Source organism: Macrotis lagotis, chromosome 2, assembly GCF_037893015.1.
Source record: "Macrotis lagotis isolate mMagLag1 chromosome 2, bilby.v1.9.chrom.fasta, whole genome shotgun sequence".
In the NCBI taxonomy this organism is placed as follows: Eukaryota; Metazoa; Chordata; class Mammalia; order Peramelemorphia; family Peramelidae; genus Macrotis; species Macrotis lagotis.
This window is the reverse complement of record NC_133659.1, coordinates 44,652,395-44,673,143: the sequence shown is the minus strand read 5'-3', so window position 1 is coordinate 44,673,143 and position 20,749 is coordinate 44,652,395. Positions and strand designations below refer to the sequence as shown.

Genomic DNA, 20,749 nt, shown 5'->3' with positions numbered 1-20,749 from the left:
AGTTCTCATTGCAATCATGGACAAGCCACCTTTCTAAACCTTCATGCAACAGATGAGTCACGGAAAGAGCAGTCAGAGGACCTGAGTTCAAGTCCCACCTATGTTACTTATCATTTGTTTGACCTAGCTAAGTGGCACAGTGAATAGAACACCAGATCTGCAAACAGTTTGATCTGAGTCCAAACCTCCCAGCCGATTAGGTGACCTTGGGCAAATCACTTAACCCCTTTACCTCAGTTTTCTCATCTGTAAATGAACTGGAGAAAGAAATGGCAAACCACTCCAATATCTCTGCCAAGAAAACTCCAAATGGGGTCCCAGCAGAGTCAGACACAACTAAAACAATTCAAAAACAATCTGTTTGTGGGCAAGTCATTTAACATCTCTGTACTCCCATATTTCATCTGTAAACTATGAAGATGGACAAGATGACTTAAAGGTCCCCTTCAAGTTCTTAAATCTATCCATCCTATAATATAAACTTTATCTAAAAAATGGTATACTTGAACTGCCAACCTTTCAAGGTGGTTATGAGGATGAAATGTTATAATGTATGTAGAGGGCTTTGCAAATCTTAAAGCTCTATCTAAATTGCTATTATTTGGGGGCATCTATGGACATCTATAGCCTTTAGTATCATTGCCCTGCTTCTTCTCTCCTAAGGTTACTTGGTATCTTCTCAGTATATATATTTTTTGTATAGTTAGATATATACATTGCCTCTCCCTTTATAGATGGTAAACTCCTTGAGGGCAGGGACAGCTTTTTTCTTCTTTGTATCCCCAATCCATTGTAAGCAATGATGTCTATTGACTCGTTCTCTTACATTATTTTCTAAAAATTTCATTGTCTTTTCCAGTCCTTAGATATAAAGAACAAAGAATCTTCAAATCTTAAATTGTAAGGGACCCAATTAGACTTGATGATTTACTCCATCCCCCAGATGGTTTATACTGCTTTTATTTTTTATTTTTATTGTTTAGGTTTTTTGTGTGTGTGTAAGGCAAATGGGATTAAGTGACTTGCCCAAGGCCACACAGCTAAGAAATTATTAAGTGTCTGAGGTCATATTTGAACTCCGGTCCTCCTGACTCCAGGGCTGGTGCTCTATCCACTAGGCCACCTAGCCACCTCCTATGCTGTTTTTAAAGCACCGCGCATCTCCCAAATTATTGCATCCATGTTCACCTTCATGAACCACCATTCATAACCACCATTATTGATGATCATCTCATTCCTAATGAAGTTGTGCCTCACAGTTCATGAAGAGCACAGCACCTCCTTCCCATTTATTAAGAGGCCGATCAGCACAAAGCATATGAAATACGCGCATTTGAGTATTAAAGACATGTGAGAACCAAATAAATTAAAAAACAAATATTGTAAAGTTTAAATCAAAATCAGTTCATCTTTAAATATTGACTTGGAACTATTGGAGACTCCCATCATTCAACTGAAACTGCCCTCTCCTAGGTTACCAAGAACTTCAATTAGCTAATCATCAGATCTAATGATCTTTTCCCAGCCTTCATCCTTCTTGACCTCTATGAAGACTAAGAGACTGTCACAATGAAAAAATGCTATTCACCTACAGAGAGAGAGAACTGGTGAACTCTAAGGGTAAACTGAAATGTAATTTTCTCGCTTTATTTTTACTTGCTTTAAAAAACATGACTAATGTAGAAATATGTTTTGCATGATTTCACATGCATAATTAATATCATATTGCTTGCCTTCTTGGTGGATAGGAGAGAGGTAAGAGGGAGGGAATTTGGAAATCATTTTAAAAAGAGAAAAATGTTTTCAATAACTAATTAATTACAAATATAAAATAATTAATAGGTATCATATTTAATTATTTAACTTAATATATCATGCTTATATAATAAATATATAACATATTTATGTATAAATATAATTATAATAAATTACAGCTAAAATTTTTCACATCGATGATCTATCCATCCAGCTCTCTTGGTGTCCTTGCTCTTTCCTGCATTCCACAAAACTGTTTTCTAAGTCTCTGCCTTTTTTGCTATTTGTTTCTTGACCTCTCCTTTGCTTCTCTTGAGAATCAAGTCAATTTTTTGGTCTGTCCATTTCTTCCTTCTCCCAACTCCCTTCCTTTTGGGGTAACCCTCCAGCCATTCAGAAGGTATCTTGGGTGTACAATTTATTACTAGAATCAATCAACCCACAAGCATTTCTTATGTGCTAATATTGTGGCACTGTGTTAAGTGCCAGCTATAGAAATGAGAAAGCAAAAAATAGAGCTTGCCTTCAAGGAGTTTACAGTCTAATTTGTGAGACAACATAGAGAAATCAGAACTTAGCAAATGGATACAGAATAGAATGGGAATCTCCTTGCAATAGAGCTTTTTTGCCCTTTTGTGCATCTCCAGCGATTAGCATAAGGAAGATGCTCTTGAACTTTCCCAGTCACTAGTGGTGACTTTTTTTTTAATCCTGACATTTTCAGTGATGTTGTCAGACAAGGAGAATGAGAATGGCACCAAGGTACACTATTGAACTGAGGATAAATTTTTTAATTTGAAAGAACTACAAATACTTAGCAATGTACTGGTACATTTCAGGGATTTTTTGACTAACAAATGATTGACAGAAATCCCACAAGAATTGTTTTCTTCCTAAGATGACCAAATAACTAGAAAAAGGCCCCACACACATTGAGTGGACTACTTATGTTGGAAGACATAAAAATTTCACAGGTCGGATGGATTGATTCTGCATGGTTAGAGAGAATTCTCATATTGACGAAATCACAGCACCACTGGAATATTAGTACCTTATGTGAAGTATGTTGTTCTTAGGAAACTTAAACATATTTTATTCAATCAAAGAAGGCGTGTTCATACACTCCTACCTACCATCAGCTGGAAACTATGGGTCTTGAATATTTTGACAGTCTTGGGGCATTTTGTGTTGGCGGCTTCCCCAGTAACACATCATGCATAGACACATATTTTATTTCCCACCCACTCTCTTTAATTGCCTGGAGTAGAAACATTGAGTTTTAGGAGCTGAAAAGGATAGAAGAAATCATCTTGTTTGGCTCCCTCATTTTACAGATGAAGAAACTGAGCCTTAAGGTCACACAGCTAATTAGTGAGAGCATTGGGAATAGAATCCAGGTCTAATTTCTGGTAATATAGGTTTGTTCTTACAACACAGAAGGAAATAGTAAGAAAGAACCCAGCTGATTTGATGAGTTCAAATTAAGAAGCCCAGACAAACTGTATCCCAGAATACTGAAAGAAGGGACAGATATGATTGCTGAGTCACTGTCTGTGATCTTTGAAAGGTCATAGAAAATGGGAAAGATACCAAGGGCTTGGAGAAGGGCAAATGCTCTCCTGACTTTTTCCAAAAAAAAAAAAATCACCGAATCATATTTAGAATTGGAAGACCACTAGTGATTACCTAGGCTAATCAGCCCATTTTAAAGATGAGGAAACTGAGACCTGGGAAACTCATGTGACATCCCAAATCACACAGATAAACAATAGGTGCAGGATTTGAACCCAAGATGCTTCCCTAGAGAGCTAGTGTTTGTTCTACTGTAGCATATAAAAATCATAAAACCATTAAATGAAACTTGCTACCAGGGAAAATTTTAGAGTATATTATTTAAGTGAAGCTGAGCCAACATCTCATAAAGGAAGTAGTCACCAAAAGTAGTCACCAGGAACAGATCATACTGGGTCAACTGGGTAGCATAGTTGATAGACAACTGACATTAAAGTCAGTAGTATCTGAGTTCAAATCCAACCATGGACAATTACTAGCTCTGTGACCCTGAGTAAGTCCCTTAACTCTAATCATCTCAAAAAAAAACAACCTCAAAAAACAAACAAAAAGGACAGGTCATGCCAAGGATTGCTAGACTGATCAGGGGAATTCCATAGCCAAATTTTACCTAGATTCAGCAAAATATTTCAGAAAGTATGGTAAATGTGGAGAGATGGGGGCTGGATGCCTATACTATTTTCCCTCTGGTTTCTAGATTCCTTAGTTTCTTTCAAAGCTTGGCTAAAATCCTAAAATCTGCAGGAAACCTGCACATAGGTGTGTATATAAACATATATATGCTGCTTTTTATTGTGTCTGACTCTCTCTCTCTCTCTCTCCCTCTCTCTCTCTCTCTATATATATATATATACACATACATATATATATATAATTTATTCATTTATTTATTTATACATGCATACATATGTACACAAATAAAAATATATTGTTTATATGTATGTGTTTATATTGAGCATAAAAATAAAAAAAAGTCCCTACCTTCAAAGAGTTTACAATCTAATTTGCTTTTCTTTGCATTGCCAGTGCCTAGAAGTCAGTCAGTCATTTCGCATTTATTAAGCCTCTTCAATATTTAAGGCACCGTTCTAAGCTCTGGTGAGACAAAGGAAGACAAAAGACAGTTCTTACAATCTGATAGAGGACCAGTGTCTGGCGTACGTAGGCGCTTAATAAATGCTTGCTGACTTGACTAAATAAGAAGATAGTTTAGTCAAGCTGTTTAGAACTGACTGAATGATCCAATCCAAAGTCATTAATAGTTTCATGTCAATACGGAAAGAGAGCTCTACCATTCTACCAAGGATGTGAACTTGGCTCTATATTGTTTTACATTTTTAGCGGTGACTTAGACAGAGGCCCAAAAGTCATACTCATAAAATGCAGAGATAACTCAAAACTGAGAGGGAGAACTAGCAACCTGGATGATGGCATCAGAATTCCTAAAGGTCTTCATAGGTTTCCCAGTAGAGCAATCTAATAAAGACAATAAATGGGTTCTGAGGTCCCTTCCGGATGTAGGTCTATAATCCCTAGATAAAAGGAATAGCTTTAAATGTAAAGTCTGATATTTGAGTTCAAAGAATCAACTCCACAAGTACAAGATAGAAAAAGCATGGCTTAAGAGTAGTTCATCTGGAAAAGAGCTAGGAGTTTTAATAGACAGCAAGTTCACGATGGCATGTCATAATGTCATAATAACCAAAAAGGCTAACATAATCTTGGACTACATTGAAGAGTGAGGAATTGTGTTCTGGTCCTACCACAACTGGTATTATTATATTGAGTTCTGGGCACTACATTTGAAGAAGGGCATTGATAAGCTTGAGAGCATTCAGAGAATATCCAGGAGAATGAAGCTATGGCATATGAGGTTTTGCTAAAGAATCTGAAAGATGGTTGATCTAAGGAGGAAAATGATGGGACATAGTAGCTACACTTCAATATTTGAAGGATTATCATTTAAAAGTAGGATTAGGCCTGGTCCCAGAGAGTAGAACCAGGAGTCCAATGTCACAAGAGAGCTTTATGAGAGGACAACTTTCTATAATTAGAGTTACTCCAAAGGGGATGCCCCTCAGTGATGATCTTCAGAGCAAAGACCTTGTGATCAAACACTATGGGAAACATGCTTGAGGAGCCTAGTGTGGTAGACATCAGGCTGGATATGTGCCAGCCCATTAAAACTAGGCAAATTCCTTAGAGGTCCCTAAAATACAGCTTTTCTTCATCTATTAAAATGATCATCGGTATCAGTAATGTTTCCCTCATTGTGATGTTCCAATGAAATGATAGCAGCTTTAAGAACCTTATAAAAAATAAGCAAACAGTTTTGCAGAGAATATCCTTGTTCATGCAAAGCATGGGTTAGCCAGACAACACCTATCAGGATCCTATAAATTTGAAAGACAATAAACCAATAAAAACCAATAAAACTGAAAATTTTTCAGGGTAAAAAAAAGGAAAAGAAGAGAAATCTGAATGAGCTAGATTACATGGCTCCTCAATTTCATTTCCTCCAATTTTTCGTGACCCATCCTTTGCCAGATACCTCTGTCTAACCACTAGAGAACTTCCTCTGGTCCTCCAAAAATCGGACTTCTCATCAACCAATTTTCCCAACTTCCTCCTGCTTCTATCCCACAGCTTCTCTAATGTCATGCACCAGCTTTCCTGTTTATTCTGATCAGTCCCTTATCCAACAAAACACACATCAAAAACTAGAGATCTTTCCCAGATTCATTTAAGTGAAAAATCAAGGATAGAAATGAGCTCTCATCCAATGAGAAACTTTGAAATATTTAAAAGTCTATGATTTCCCTTATCTCTAGCTTTCCTTTCTGTTTAACCTATCTCCACTGAAGATGATGAAGTTTAAAGTTTAAAAATAAAATGGGATATTTGAAAATAAATCACCACACAGCAAATGCTCATTTATTCCGAGTCTTAACAAGGATGGGGTAATTTGGACTTTGTCACAGGGTGTCAAAATGCAGAGGATACTAATACAACTTTTACCTCTTCAGCCAAATCCCAAGCTGTTCTCTTCTCCAACAGCCAGCAGTGCTGAAACTTGTCTTACCCCCATAAATGAGCTGAATGTCCTGGGGTTTTCTTCTTACTTTTAATCTATTGAGCATTTGATGGTGCTTGTCTTAGGTCCCAGAACTGACTCTCTATGGTAGTTAAAGTCTAAAACTTACCAGTCATCCCCAAACCTCACTTTTTAAATAAAAACTTCAACCTCCCAGAAGAATAAATCTTTTCCAAAATCATTAACCTTTTTCCAAAATCTAGACCTGTCCTAAAACCATAAAATGTTAATCTTTTCTTATTCCCTGTTCCTGTCCGTGTCTCGTGAAGTTTCCAGTGGATCATGAGATCTAGTGGATTATGAGAAATAATGAGGAATAGCAACTGAGATTTTCCATCTCCAATCCCTGTATTTTACAGATGTGGAAATTGGCAATACCTGAGTCGAAGGGTTAGTTAATGAAAGAGTTGGGAGTAGAGCCCAGGAATCTTAGTTTGATCAAGGAAAAGAATAAAGACCTTAATAAATCACCAACAGCATCAGCATCGCCTAAATGTTCCATGTTGTTATAATTATTCTTTGAAGTCTCTTACTTCAAAAAGCTGGCAGTTGGATACTAATACTAATACTACTACTACTACTACTACTACTACTACTACTACTACTACTACTACTACTAAATAAATAAATAAGTAAACAAACAAATAAATAAATAAATAGTAGTAAACATCTATGTGCCACTTTAAGGTCTGCAAAGTGTTTACAAACTTATCTCACTTTTTTCTCATGCAAAAACCCCATTTTTACAGATGAAGAAACTGAGGCAGGCAGAGGCTAAGTGGCTTGCCCATGATCTCAGATTTGACCTCAGGTCTTCCTGATTCGAGTTTCAGTACAATGGCCACTGCACTACCTAGCTGCCTCTTAGCATTCCTTATGTGGTCTATATACCATTTCATCCACTTCATGAGTTCTCTAGGAAGCATCGCATATGCTATAATACAAGGTGTTATTCTGGTCTTAAGAACTGATCTTAGAATGAGAAAATCCTGAGTTCAAATTCAACTCCAACAATTATTGGCTCCATAACACTGGGCAAATCACTTAAGCTTTCTGAGCCTCAATTTCCTTCTCTGTAAAAGGGATATATAATTACTCATGGTACCTATTTCTTTTTTTTTTTCAAGGCAATGGGGTTAAGAGGCTTGCCCAAGGCCACATGGCTAGGTAATTATTAAGGGTCTGAGACTGGATTTGAACCCAGGTACTCCTGACTCCAAGGCCGGTGCTCTATCCACTATACCACCTAGTCGTCCTCGTAGTACCTACTTCACAGAGTTTTTGTAAGGATCAAGTGTGAAAATGAATGTCAAGTGGTTTTGAGAATCTTATAATGCTACTTAAAGGTCAAGTTACTATTAATGTCACTGTTATAACTCCTTGGCCATTCTTGTCATCTCGATACCATTTTTACCAACCTGAGAAATGGTCTGTGTATTTTGGAATATTAATGCCATGGGAAACGAGAGAACAGATGCTTATATACAAGTCTCAAATAACAAGTAATAAAAATATTTATATTACTTGTGGACAGAAAGTTCTACAATTCTGCAATTGAGAGAGGAGCATTCCATCACCAGACTCCCCATCCCAGTAAGTTAGTCATGGCACTCTTGCCTTCGGCCTGTTCTCTTACCTAAGACAGTCATAACTGTCTTCATAAGCTTCATCGGGGTCCTCCGGCGGCTGATGGACCCACTCGTGTGTGGAGACAAGACATTGGTTTTCCTCTTCACATACATGTAGATGCGCAGGTACACCACCACCATGATGAAGAAAGCCAAAAGGTTGGACACTGTCCAGAAAATGAGGTAGCTCCTGCTATAAATGGGAGCCAAGGAGGAGCAGGTCGAGATGTCACATAGGCAGTTCCAGCCAAGCGTGGGGACTGCGCCCATGAATATCGCAATAGCCCAGATGAGCAGGATCAGCAGGGTCACCCTCTTCTTGGTCAGATTGCTATGGATTCTCATTCTCATGATGGACATGTGCCTCTCCACTGCAATGATCAGCAGATTTGTTAGAGAGGCCGTCAAACTGGTATCCAGGAGCCCCTGGCGCAGAAACCAACGGTTGACGGTCAATGTTTTGGAGACAGGACCCGTGTTAAACATGAGGAACACATAGGCAATGCCAGCAAAGAAGTCTGCAGCAGCGAGGTTAGCCAGCAGGTAGTAAAAGGGGAAATGAAATTTTCTGTTCTTGACCACAGCCGCAATGACCAGAGAATTGGAAATAAAGATAAACAGGCAGAAGAAAGTCCCAAAGCAGAGAACAATCACAAGGTTGGTGCCTGTCCATTCGTCTGCTGTGTCTGTTTTGCTCCTGTTATAGAAAAAGTCCATGCGTTTATCATAGTGACACTCGTTCATTATGGAAGAGGGCCGGGTAGCCTAGGAAGGAAACAGAGCAAAACAAAACAAAACAAAAGACAACAACATATCAGTATGAGAGAATGAATGAATGAACATATCAAAAAACTTTTATGAACACTATAACACTATACAAGGGCAGTTAGGTGGCATAGTGGATAGAGCACTAGCTCTGAAGTCTCAGGAGGACCCAAGTTCAAATCTGACCTCAGACACAGAATACTTAGTAGTTGTGTGACCTTGGGCAAGTCACTTAACCCCACTGCTTCAACCCCCCCCCAAAAAAAAGAATACTATGTGCAAAGGAGAATACAAACATAAAAAGCAAGATTAGATCATAAGCTCTCTTTTTGTATCCTCCCAGTCTGGCATTCAACAGATACTTAAGAAATATTTCTTGTTTGATATTAATTGCCTGAGATGATCCCTGCTCTCAAGGAGCTCACATTCTAATGGGAAGAGAAAATACATATGCATTTCAGCTCTGTCGTATGGACTTCATATCAGTGAAATGATATTTATTAAATGCCTACTGTGTACTAAACTCTGAGATAAAGGCTGAGGCCTTAGGTACAGAAAGCAAGATGGTAATGTTTCTCTTTAATTATTATAAGTAATGATTTTAGATAAGAGAGATATTAAAACCACTCCTTATGGAAGACTTATAAGGGAGGGAGCCACAGACCAACACTTTTGAATCTTGAAAACAATCACTGTGCTACAGAAAACAATGCCAATCCAAACCAATCACAAGCATTTATTAAGTGCCTCCTGTATACAAAACCCAGTGCTAGCTGATGCCCATCAATATATCTTAGAAGCTTGCCCAAGTACCTTTCTCATTTATTCACATTAATCAGAGGACAGACAGCCAATGACAGGCATAATCTTGCCTGGTCAAACATAGAGGAACCCAATCAATAAACATTTACTATCCTAAGCCCTGGGAATACAAAAGAAGCAAAAGAGTCCCTGACTTCAAGGATTTACAAACTAACAGGGGAGATAACATGCAAACAACTATTTCTCTGGTGATCAAATGACATTTCCCCAATAGATATTTTTGGCAAGGTAGTGGGATTAAGTGATTTACCCAAGGTCACAGGAAATTATTAAGTGTCTGAGACTAGATTTGAACTCAGGTCCTCCTGATTCCAGGGCCAGTACTCTATCCACTGCACCACCTAATTGCCCCTTTCCCAATAAATTTTGAGGAACCTCAGTCCCCCCCAAATAGATTTTTGAGAAACTTCAATTCCTCTAATAGATTTTGAAGAACCTCAGTCCCCCAAATAGATTTTGAGGAACCTCAGTCCCCCCGACCAAAAAAACCTCTCTCTCTCTCTCTTTCCCTCCATTGGTTCTTTATTTTAAAGTTATGTTTATAAGTAGCACTCTTATTTTCCCCAGAATCACAAAGCATTTATCAAAATTTATTAAGCAGAGGGGCAGCTAGGTGGCACAGTAGATAGAGCACCGGCCCTAGAGTCAGGAGGATCTGAGTTCAAATCTGGCCTCAGACACTTAATAATTCCCTAGCTGTGTGGTCCATTGCCTTGCAAAAATCTAAAAAAACAAACAAAAACAACAAAATTTATTAAGCAGAGAACTGGTCATAGTCCATACAAAGACCTCATCATAGGGTCACAGGCTTAAACTTGGAAGGTATCTCCAAAGCCATGAAGTCTAGTCTCTTCATTTTACTTGATTTCACATTAGGAAACTGAGTCAAAGATAATTAAGACACCTGCCCAAGATCACATAAGTAGTGTCAGAGCCAAGAATCAAATGTAGCACTGCTTTCTCTGCATTAGAGGGACTCTGAACCTAAGAATCCTATCTGTGGCATCCTTGATAAGTGTTCATTCACTTTTCTCTTAAAAATCTCCAAGTAGGGGGAGTTCATGGCAACCCATTCACCTTTGGGACAGCTTAGATTGTTAGGTAATTGTTTCTTTTATTGAACCAAAGTGTGTTTCTACAATTCCCATCTATTCCTTTTATTTCTAAACTCCAGGCTATATAGAATATGATAGCCCTTCAAATCCTAAAAAATAATGGTCAAGTTCTTCCATAAATCTCTCCATATCCTCACACTAAACAACCTCAGTTCTTTCAATTGATCCTCATAGGGTATGGTATCTGATTCCTTCATCAGGTAAGTCATGCTCCTCTGAATGAGTTCATGTTTGTTAATGGGGCAGCCTAGGCTCTGAGGACCATTTTGGAAAGGGTTCTAGGGTTGATATAGCACGTTAATAGGTATGTAAGAAATACTGATCAGGGCAGCCTAGGTAGTGCAATGGATAGAGCACCAGCCCTGGAGTCAGGAGGACCCGAGTTCAAATGTGATCTCAAACACTTAATAATTGCCTAGCTGTGTGACCTTGGAACAAATCACTCAACTCCATTGCCTTAAATACATTTTTTAAAAATTTAAAAATTTTAAAAATTTAAGCCATATTGATCATACTACAAATGATGCCACAAAAGGAACCACCACTGTAACAGAAGAGTTATGATTGATTTCATTGATCTCAATGCCAACTGGAGATGATAATTCAACAGGAGGCACAAGACATAGGAAAAAGCACAGTCCTGTCACAGGAGAGATCACAATCTAAAAGTTTCCTAGATGAAGGTTCCTTCCAACTCTTTATCTTCAGTGACATCAAGTAAGTACCATTCCTACCATACCAAGCTGCTTCTAGACATCTCTAAGTGTTAGAAAGGTTTTCAAAGATCTACATGAACTGTTTTAAAGTGAAGTGAGCAGAACCAGAAGAGTGTAAACAGTAACAACAATCCCATAAAATAACCTAACTCTTCCCAGTAACACCATAATCCAAGATAATTCCTAAGGATTCATGTTGAAAAATTATATCCATCTCCAGAAAAGAATTTATGGAATCTTATGAAAGCAGATTAAGGAATAATTTTTTATTTTATTTTTATTGGGGGGTTTTGTTTTCTTTCATAACAGGATTAATATGGAAATATGTTTTAGAAAGCTGCACATACATAATCCATTGTTAAATGTTTTCCTTATCAATGAGAGAAGAGAAAAATGAGAATTCAGAACTTAACGTTTAAAAGCAAATGTTACTGTCTCAGAGAGGGGAGAGGGGAGGAAGGGAAGAAGGGATAGAATTTGGAACTCAAAAACTTTTAAAAAATGCTAAAAAATTGTCTTAATATGTAATTGGGGAAAATAAAATAGAAACATAAAATATTATTATTACTCTACATGCTCCAATAGAAGAAACAAGTTTTATTTTAAATTTATGTATAATGGGGGGGGGTAAGAGTAAAAATAGAAAGTTTTCCTGACAAGCCTTAATTTGTCTCTTTATAACTTTCACCTGGTCATCAAATAGAACAATATTTGAAAAGCACTGAGTTCCTTGCACAGAGCAGGTATTATGTAACTGCTTATTCTCTTCCCCTTCCCTTCCCTTCCCTTCATGGTTCTTTTCTTTGAGGTCAAGAAAGAAGAAGAAGAAGAAGAAGAAGAAGAAGAAGAAGAAGAAGAAGAAATGCAATCCATCTTCTATGTAACAGCCCATCAAGTCTTAGATTTTAGATATCCTGATGTCTTGCTGTGTCTTCCCAAGGCTAAAAGTGCCCAGACTTCCTTGAATCTATCTTCATTTAACATGGACTCAAGAACCTTGCCATTTGTTGTCCTCTAAATATTCTTTAATTATCAATAACCTTCCCAAATGTAATCATCAGAATAGAACCAATCCTCCAAACGTAGAATGATCAGTGAAACTTGCCAGGCTTCACATAATCCAAGATCTCATGATTTGAAACCCACCAGACTTTGTTCAGAACAATTACTATCTTTCAGGCAAAGGTCTACCTTGATAATTTATGTGCCTTTGGTTTGTTGGTGCACCTTTGGTCAGTTGCTGCACCTTTTGTGCAGCAAGTAAACTCAGATCACAATGATTTTGAGCAGGAATTAAAGAGACCTAGAGAGGTGCAGATTATGACCAGCACCATGAAATTAAAAAAACACATGCTTGTTGGAAGGAAAGCTTTTGGTAAATCTGGACAGCAAACTAAAAAAGAATGATATCACCTTGCCAACAAAGGTCTGTTTAGTCAAAGATATCCTTCTTCCAGTAGTGATGTGTGCCTGTGAGAACTGGACTATAACAAAAGTTGACACAGAATCAACACTTTTGAATCACAGTATTATAAGACTTTTAAGAGAATCCTGGACAGCTAGGAGATCAAATCAACCAATACTTAAAATACAATTAATTTGGATTATTCACTGACTGGTCAAATACTGAAACTGAAGCTCAAATACTTTGACTACATAATGAGAAAATGGAACTCATTGGAAAAGACCCTGATGCTGGGAAAGATTCAAGTCAAAAGGAAAAGGAGATAGCAGAGGGTGAAATAGCTGGATACCATCATGCAAATAATGATCATGAGCTTGTCTGAACAAGCAAACAATCTCCCAGAGTTACTGGGCTCATGTGACCTTTATAAATGTTCATTATTATTATTATTATTACTCTGCATACTGCAATAGAAGAAACCCATTTTATATTTTAAATTCACTTTTAAACCCAGATCTGTTTTTTCAAACTAAAAATATGTCAAAGTTTCACATGTTGGCAAGCCTCAAGAACTAACAAAGTCTACCCAAAAAACTGAGATCAAAGAAGCTTGTTTTTAAAATTTATTTTAGCATTTAAACTGTGGTTCTTAGAATTTGTAATTACATGATGGGATAAAACCTCAATGGTTTTTTTACTTCGTTATTCCTCCACACTAACTATCCCCATAAGAAACAAAAACTCAACACCTTTGAAAGCATGTGGTTCAATAAAAAGGATCAGGAATTATTTTTTTCAGTAGCATCTGGTTCAGAGACTAATAACAAAAACAATATTAGCATTTAGATAGCATTCCCTAAAAGTCTTAGAAAAGTTTTATGCTTTTAAAGTTTAAAATCTTTTGCAGCACCACAGTTATGTGAATGTATGTATCTATGGAGACATCGTGGACATGTATCTATATAGACATGGTGTATATACATATCTACAAACATACTGACAGATATACAAAATCCAAAACTTTTAGCATACCATAGATGTGCGTGTTTATGTATATAACAAAAGAATTACAAAGCATTTTATAGATATCATCTCATTTATGCATTACAGCACACAGGTGTGCACAGAGTGGGGGCTTTTTTTTTTAGACTTACATTTATCAACTACTCAACCACAAAAAGATGCTATTTATATTCATCAGAAAGAACTAAATTTATTAATTAAAAATTAAACTATTCATCTGGAGCTACAAAATACCAAAAATTTAGCCACATTCACATATACTCAAGACATCAGGTTTGGATCCCTATGTTTCTACCTCCTTCCTCTATATTAGGAGATGATATTACTCATCATCTTCCTTTGCAATGTTTTGCAAGAGAGAGATGACGCTCCCCCAAAACTGTTGATCTTGGCTTTGATGTCCCTCTGTCTGGAAAGGTCCAGCATTTGCTGACTAGCAGTTTCTGGGCTCTTTCAGCCCCTGCATTGTGGCAATTGTTTCATAATGGTTAAACAACTCAAAGAGATGGCAATAATCAAAAGTCTATATTTTTGCTTTTAATCATTTGCCATTTGTCCACAGGTTATTTAAATAGGTCAGACTGAAGCTATTGAAAGTACAGACTGTATCTGATCATCATCATTCTTGCTTCTAATTTGATGCTAATTTTTGACCTTTGCTTTAACCAACCAGTGAACTGACTGCACAGGCAGACATTTTGACATGAGTAACCAGTTACTTCTGGTCTGTTAAAATATAGTCACTTTTAAGGTGGGGTGGGGAGAGAAAGACAGACAGCCAGAGCCAGGGACAGAGTCAGAGAGAAACAGAAATTTGGTATTATAAGGCATCAGCATAAAAAGACAGTAAAATGAATAAAGGTAATTTCTATGACCCAATCTTCTACATTTTTCCTTCATATTTTATTCTTTGGCCAAACGTGTTTATTAGAGTACTTAATAAATATTAACTAAGAAGAGTGATTAGTTTTGTTCTCTCAAAAATTATCAAGGCAGAGTGTTTCCATCAAATCAAACATTTATGACAAATGAATGACTTTTTGATGTATATAAAATGCTTTTCCCCACTATGCTGAAAACATCTTTTAAGAGTTTTTTTTTTCCCTTGGTGACTTCACTCCTTTGAGAATGAAGTTTCAAACCTAAACACAAATCTAAAACTTAGAAGATGACCCAGGATGTAAGCAGTCATAATGACAACAGAAAGATGAAAATAATAGTTATATTAGTTATAGTATATTATATATTATGTTATTATATTATGTTATATTATATTATATTAGTTATATTATCAACTAAAACAACACATGCCAAATAATCCTCATTCTATTTAACTTTCATATGAAAACACATATTTATTTTAATAAGTTTACATAAAATGATATAGTTATGAATATGTAATATATAAAGTTATTTTGTTTATATAACTTTAATTCATATTTATTTAACTATATAAATAACTCATGATAGGTAGCAATTATCATTCATTGAAAATATAAATATATTTTAAATATACAAGTTTATATAATTATATTTAAAAGTATGTAATTTCTATAAATGTAATTTTATAATTTATATTATATGACATTAATAGAAATATATATAAAAACTTTAATTATATTTAACATTTGGCTCATATCTTTAAAAGCTAGTTTACATATAGTTACATATTTATAAATATATAATTTATATATACATTTTGTTTATATAATTTAAAGATATTTATATAAAGAAATAGCTCTCATATTTAGCATTTATGTAACTATATACATTTATAATATACAAATTATATGTTATCATAAGTTCATCAGCATACAAGTTATATAAATTTACATTTTGTTAATCTAATTTAAATATACGCAAACATTTCTAGACAGGGAAAGTGAACAGAGTCCTGGGCCTGATGTCAAGAATATTAGTTTCAGAGTTCAAAACTGGACTGAAGACATTAGTTGTAGGATCTTGATCAAGTCACTTCACCCTGTTTCTTCAGTTTCTTCGTCTGTAAAATGAACTAGAGAATGGAATGGCAACCACTCCAGTCTCTAGCAAGAAAACCCCAAGAGGGGAAAAGAAGATTCAGACATGACCAAACAACAACAAAAGACACTTTTAATAATATTCTATAAACATATAAATAACTAATGGTTAGTATTTATATGACTATATACATTTATTCAAAATAGAAGTGTGTATATATTTGAGTATATTACATGATTACATATTCATAAGTAAACAAGATATTTTTATAACATATAAATTTTTATTTCTATAACTACATAAATAATTCACTATAGCTAGCCCAAAGCACCTACCCTTTAGGGTTGTTTATAAAGACTAGGATTAGAATGCAATCATAAACCAATCATAAAATACTGTATAAATGCTAATTATTATTATCATTCAACTGTGGAACATTGTAGGTTGACTTCTTTTTAGAAACAATTATATTTAATTTCCAAATATTCTGTGTGTTTCTGTAGAATACTTTTAAAAGTCACAAAAATCACACCTTTATGAAAATACATTAAAAAAATTTTTTTTTGTAAACCAGTCACACAGTACTCAAATCTAGAAGTAGGTTCAGTAAAAGTTAGCAAATTTGAATTCTGCCAAGTGCTAAACTTTTTTTAAGACGCTAAAAGACTCAGAAGGCTGGACCAGACTGATCCAGCGCTGCCTAAAGATGCTAAAGATGTAGGCTGTCACCACAATGTCAGAGTTGAGCAATTAAAGACTTCATAAAATGATGGTTTAGAAAGGCTAAATATGGTGCCTGAATGAAAGCTGCTTGAGCAAAGCCTTCATTTAGACTCTCCCAGAACATGATTCTCCAAGAAAACACCAGGCTAGTCTGTAATGTGGAAACAATTATGAAAATAAGGCCCTTTGCAACCAACTTGAGTGACTTTTATATCCAACTATATCCTGCAAGACAACATGCCCTCCTCCTCTTGGCTGGCTTCTAAGCAGTCTGTTCTCTCCCACCTAAGAGAAACATTGGTGTATCTTTGCAAGACAATTTCTATTTAATTCACCAAACACTCATTAAGGTCTCCAAGTACCAACTCTGAACAGGATTGTGCCTGCCCTCTAGCTTAAAGTCTGATTGGTTAAGGAGAAGAGATACAAAATGCAAACATATGACAATATTGGAACACAACCTGAATGAAAAATAAAGTGACAGATGACAACCTCAATACACGTTTCTCAAACAAATTGATCGTGTTTCCCTTCTCCCCAAATATATTTATTTGGAGACATACATCACCAGCAGGAAAGATAAGAGCAAATCCACTAGAATGAGAGGATTAGAGATTTCTGAACCTATTAATATGATGGTCAGCTGAGCACTTAGACCTAGATTAACTTTCTAAGTTCCCAATTTTCTATCTGGGTGATAGCCAAGTCAAGTGGCTTAATATCACAATCCCCCCGAAGATGAAGTCTAAGTCTGAAAAGGTCCAGAATTTTTTGGACCACAGGCTACATAGAATTCAGGAATAGACTTCAAGAAAAGTCAATTAATCAATAGGTATTTAAGGGACTACTATGTACCATGGTTGAAGAAGCAAAGACAAAAGGAAATCAGGCTCACACTTTCTGCATTGAGAGAAATGATTATTAATAATCAATAATTTAGAGAGATTCAGGATTGTGCCCTTTTTCAAAAGTCTTGATTTTAAAAGTTCTCTTGACTTCTTCAGACCCCACCCAAGTGGCAAGGTCATTGTGTTCTACTCAGATCTGAGTAGAGATAAATTCTTTGAATAGATTGACCAAGCATAAAGAATTAAATGACATAATCAAAGTTCACTTGAATAGGTCCAGCCCCTCATTGTAATATTCATTCTTTCATCAAATGTTAACCATCCAGAATTAATTGTGACCCTCAGGAACTCCCCTCTCCCAAAGGTCACATAAGCTGTGATCCTGCCACCATGGTTGAATATGGACTGAGAGAGATGGTCAAATGACCATCCTTTTAGCAATAAAAAAATGATAGCATTATTAATAAAATTATCAAATTGCCCAGAAATCATATCTCTTACATCTTTTAAAAGTCACAATTTATGACTTTCTGGACTTTGCTCCCCTTCCTTACTTACAGTGTCATCGTCATCCTAGAACTTTGCTTGCCCTGCTTCACTCTCTGCCATACTAACCCTTGTCCCACACTGGCCAGTTCCTTCCAAGGTCTCCGTTTGGGGGATGGAAACATTCTAGCCAACCTTCATTCCTTTCCTCTCTCTGCTTCTGATTTTCTAGATTTCCATTGCACCATCCTCCAGGAGGCATCTTCCTCTTCCTTTCTTCAGTTCCATTTTGTGTATTATCTTCCCCTGTTAGAATTTAACCTTAGCATAATGCTTATCACATAGTAAACCCTTATTTACTGCTCTTTGCCTTGTCCTGCCCTCGAGGAGACAATGTGGAGAGATTCAAGAAGCAAGGGATCCAGTGATGCCTCCCCCTCCAAGGTCAACTGAGGAATCTATGATACCTTCCTGGATCCCTTTGCAATACACTAAGTCCTGGGGAATACAAACAAGTAAATAAAATAGAGTGTAAGCTCTTTGTGGGCAGGGATTCTCTCAGGGGACGATACTAAAATGCTAGCCATAACTGGTATTATTATTGTTGTTGTTACTACGATTGCCTTCTAAGCACTGGAATCAAAAGGGTAGGCTGCCTTTTGACTTTCCCTGTCTTCTCTCCCTCACTCCCGCATCACTGCCTCCAAAGAAAATGGTGGATTTTTGTATCATGGAGTCAAGGAAGGGAAGGGAGGCCTTTTTGCTAGACTAAACTAATGAAAAAGAGAAGAAGGAAGTGAAAAAGAAAGATGAATGGAACGGGGAGCGGGGGGAGTCTATTCCTACATTAGAGTTGGAAGGGGGGCTTCGAATCCTTGAATTCAACCCCCTTCTTTTCTTAGAGATAAGCCAAAGGGAACCAAAAAGTCAATTGACTTCTCCACAGCAAGCACGTAGCAAAGATGGGTGGGTGGGAATGCAGCTCCTTTACAATTAGATCCTTTTAGCATCACACTGTCCCTAGGGGGGAAAGGGACAAGCAGTAAGAAAATGGAGAACAGATAGAGAGGGAAAGGAGGAGAAACAAAAACAAAATAGATGATCCACAGGAAGGGGGAAAGGATCTGTAGAGATAGGATGACCTAGAGATCTTAATACAACTGAAGCTTTGATTTTCAAAAAGAAAACAAAAGCATTAAGATTTTTGGAATTTGGGGCAGCTAGGTGGCGCAGTGGATAAAGCACCGGCCCTGGAGTCAGGAGGACCTGGGTTCAAATCCGGCCTCAGACACTTAATAATTACCTAGCTGTGTGGCCTTGGGCAAGCCACTTAACTCCATTTGCCTTGCAAAAAAAAAAAAATTTTTGGAACTCCTCGAACCAATTCTTTGATTGAATTTCTCTCTCTTTTCTTTACTTTTTTTGTTTTTACAAGATAATGGGATTAAATGACTTGCCCAAAGACACACAGTTAGGTAATTATGGTCTTGACTCCAGTTCAGTCAGATAATACAGATTAATTGGGAAATGCTTCACAAAACAAATAAACATAGATAATATAAACTTGTGATTTTCTAAGTCAGTTTGACTTAGAGGGAGGGATCTAGTTTTATTTGAGTTTAACACCACTGCTTTAGGGCATTTCAATGATAAGTGACCTGTCCAGGGTCACTCAGCCAGTATGAAAGGCAGAACTTAGAGAAGGACCCAAGACTTCTAAACAACGAGGCCAGCTCTCTAACAACTACCCAACAGTTGACTTCTGTGATCTGGTACAAGGCTCTCAGCATGAGAAATGACCTCTTGACATTTCCTTCGGTGTGGCCCAAACATGGTTATATGAAAGATTAACTTTAGAGGACTACTTACAACATTTGCTTCCCTAAGAGTTGCCTCTGTAGGAATTATAGAAAAAAAGATTTAGGGTGAGGAGAAAGGAAAGGGTTATTGACCATACTAACCATTTTAAAACTCTAAGATCAATTTATTACTCACTTACATACACATACACAAATTTCCAAAAGAATTCTAAATTTTAATCTTTACTGTTAGCAAAAAAATGGAGATTTAATTGAAATGAGTATTATAACATTAAAATGCTAAATTAATTTTCTCTCATTATAGTTAAATAGAATGATAGGAGCTGGAAGGGTCTTTAGTACAACCTCCTCATTTAACAACTGAAAAAACTGAAACAGCAAAAGTTAAGTAAATTATCAGAGTTCATCTGGATGGTAAATGACAAGGGTGAAAGGTGCTCTTTCCATACTTCTACGTTTGACAGAATACTCAAAATCTATATTGACTTGGTACAAAGCTAACATGGGGGGGGGGGGGCTTGCAGAAGGAGAGTTATTTATTATTCCCAGTACAGTAAGAAGCAATTAACTTTTCATTCCTAAGAAACTAACTCTTGCTTATAAAAGCTAGATTCTCTAATTTGCCGCAGTCTAATTTTCCAAATAGTTGAGGGTCAGTCTTAAATGTATCATATATGGATCCATTCAGAATCCTAAAACACTGAATTCCATCTTCTGTCCCTCAGCAGCTCTTTGATCCCATTTGTGCAGAAGGCAACCCCACCAAACCTTCTCATCCTGAATGATTCTTACTCAAATCTTTCTATAAATCCTCTAAAGATGATCCACCCAACACACTGTGGATCTAATGGAAACTAGTGCAGATCTTGGGCTACTCACCTGTGATTGTCCTTCACCTTTGCTACAAATGACCAAACTAACTCCTTTTCTATTTCTGTATGTTCCATTTCATGTCTAATGCACCATTTCTCATGCACATGATGTTGGTGATACATCT

General features: G+C 36.5%; 1 protein-coding gene across 2 annotated transcripts in view; it reads right to left on the bottom strand.

Moving 5' to 3' along the window:
- Positions 1-20,749, bottom strand: part of LPAR3 (lysophosphatidic acid receptor 3) — a 122,159-nt gene that overhangs the window by 78,321 nt on the left and 23,089 nt on the right. The window contains exon 2 of one of the 2 annotated variants that reach the window (XM_074221782.1): positions 8,058-8,814. In XM_074221782.1, the coding sequence (XP_074077883.1) occupies positions 8,058-8,793 (736 nt within the window). In that variant the 5' untranslated portion in view covers positions 8,794-8,814. Of the gene's footprint in view, positions 1-8,057; positions 8,840-20,749 lie in introns of those variants that run through there. The other variant, XM_074221781.1, reaches the window with a different exon arrangement.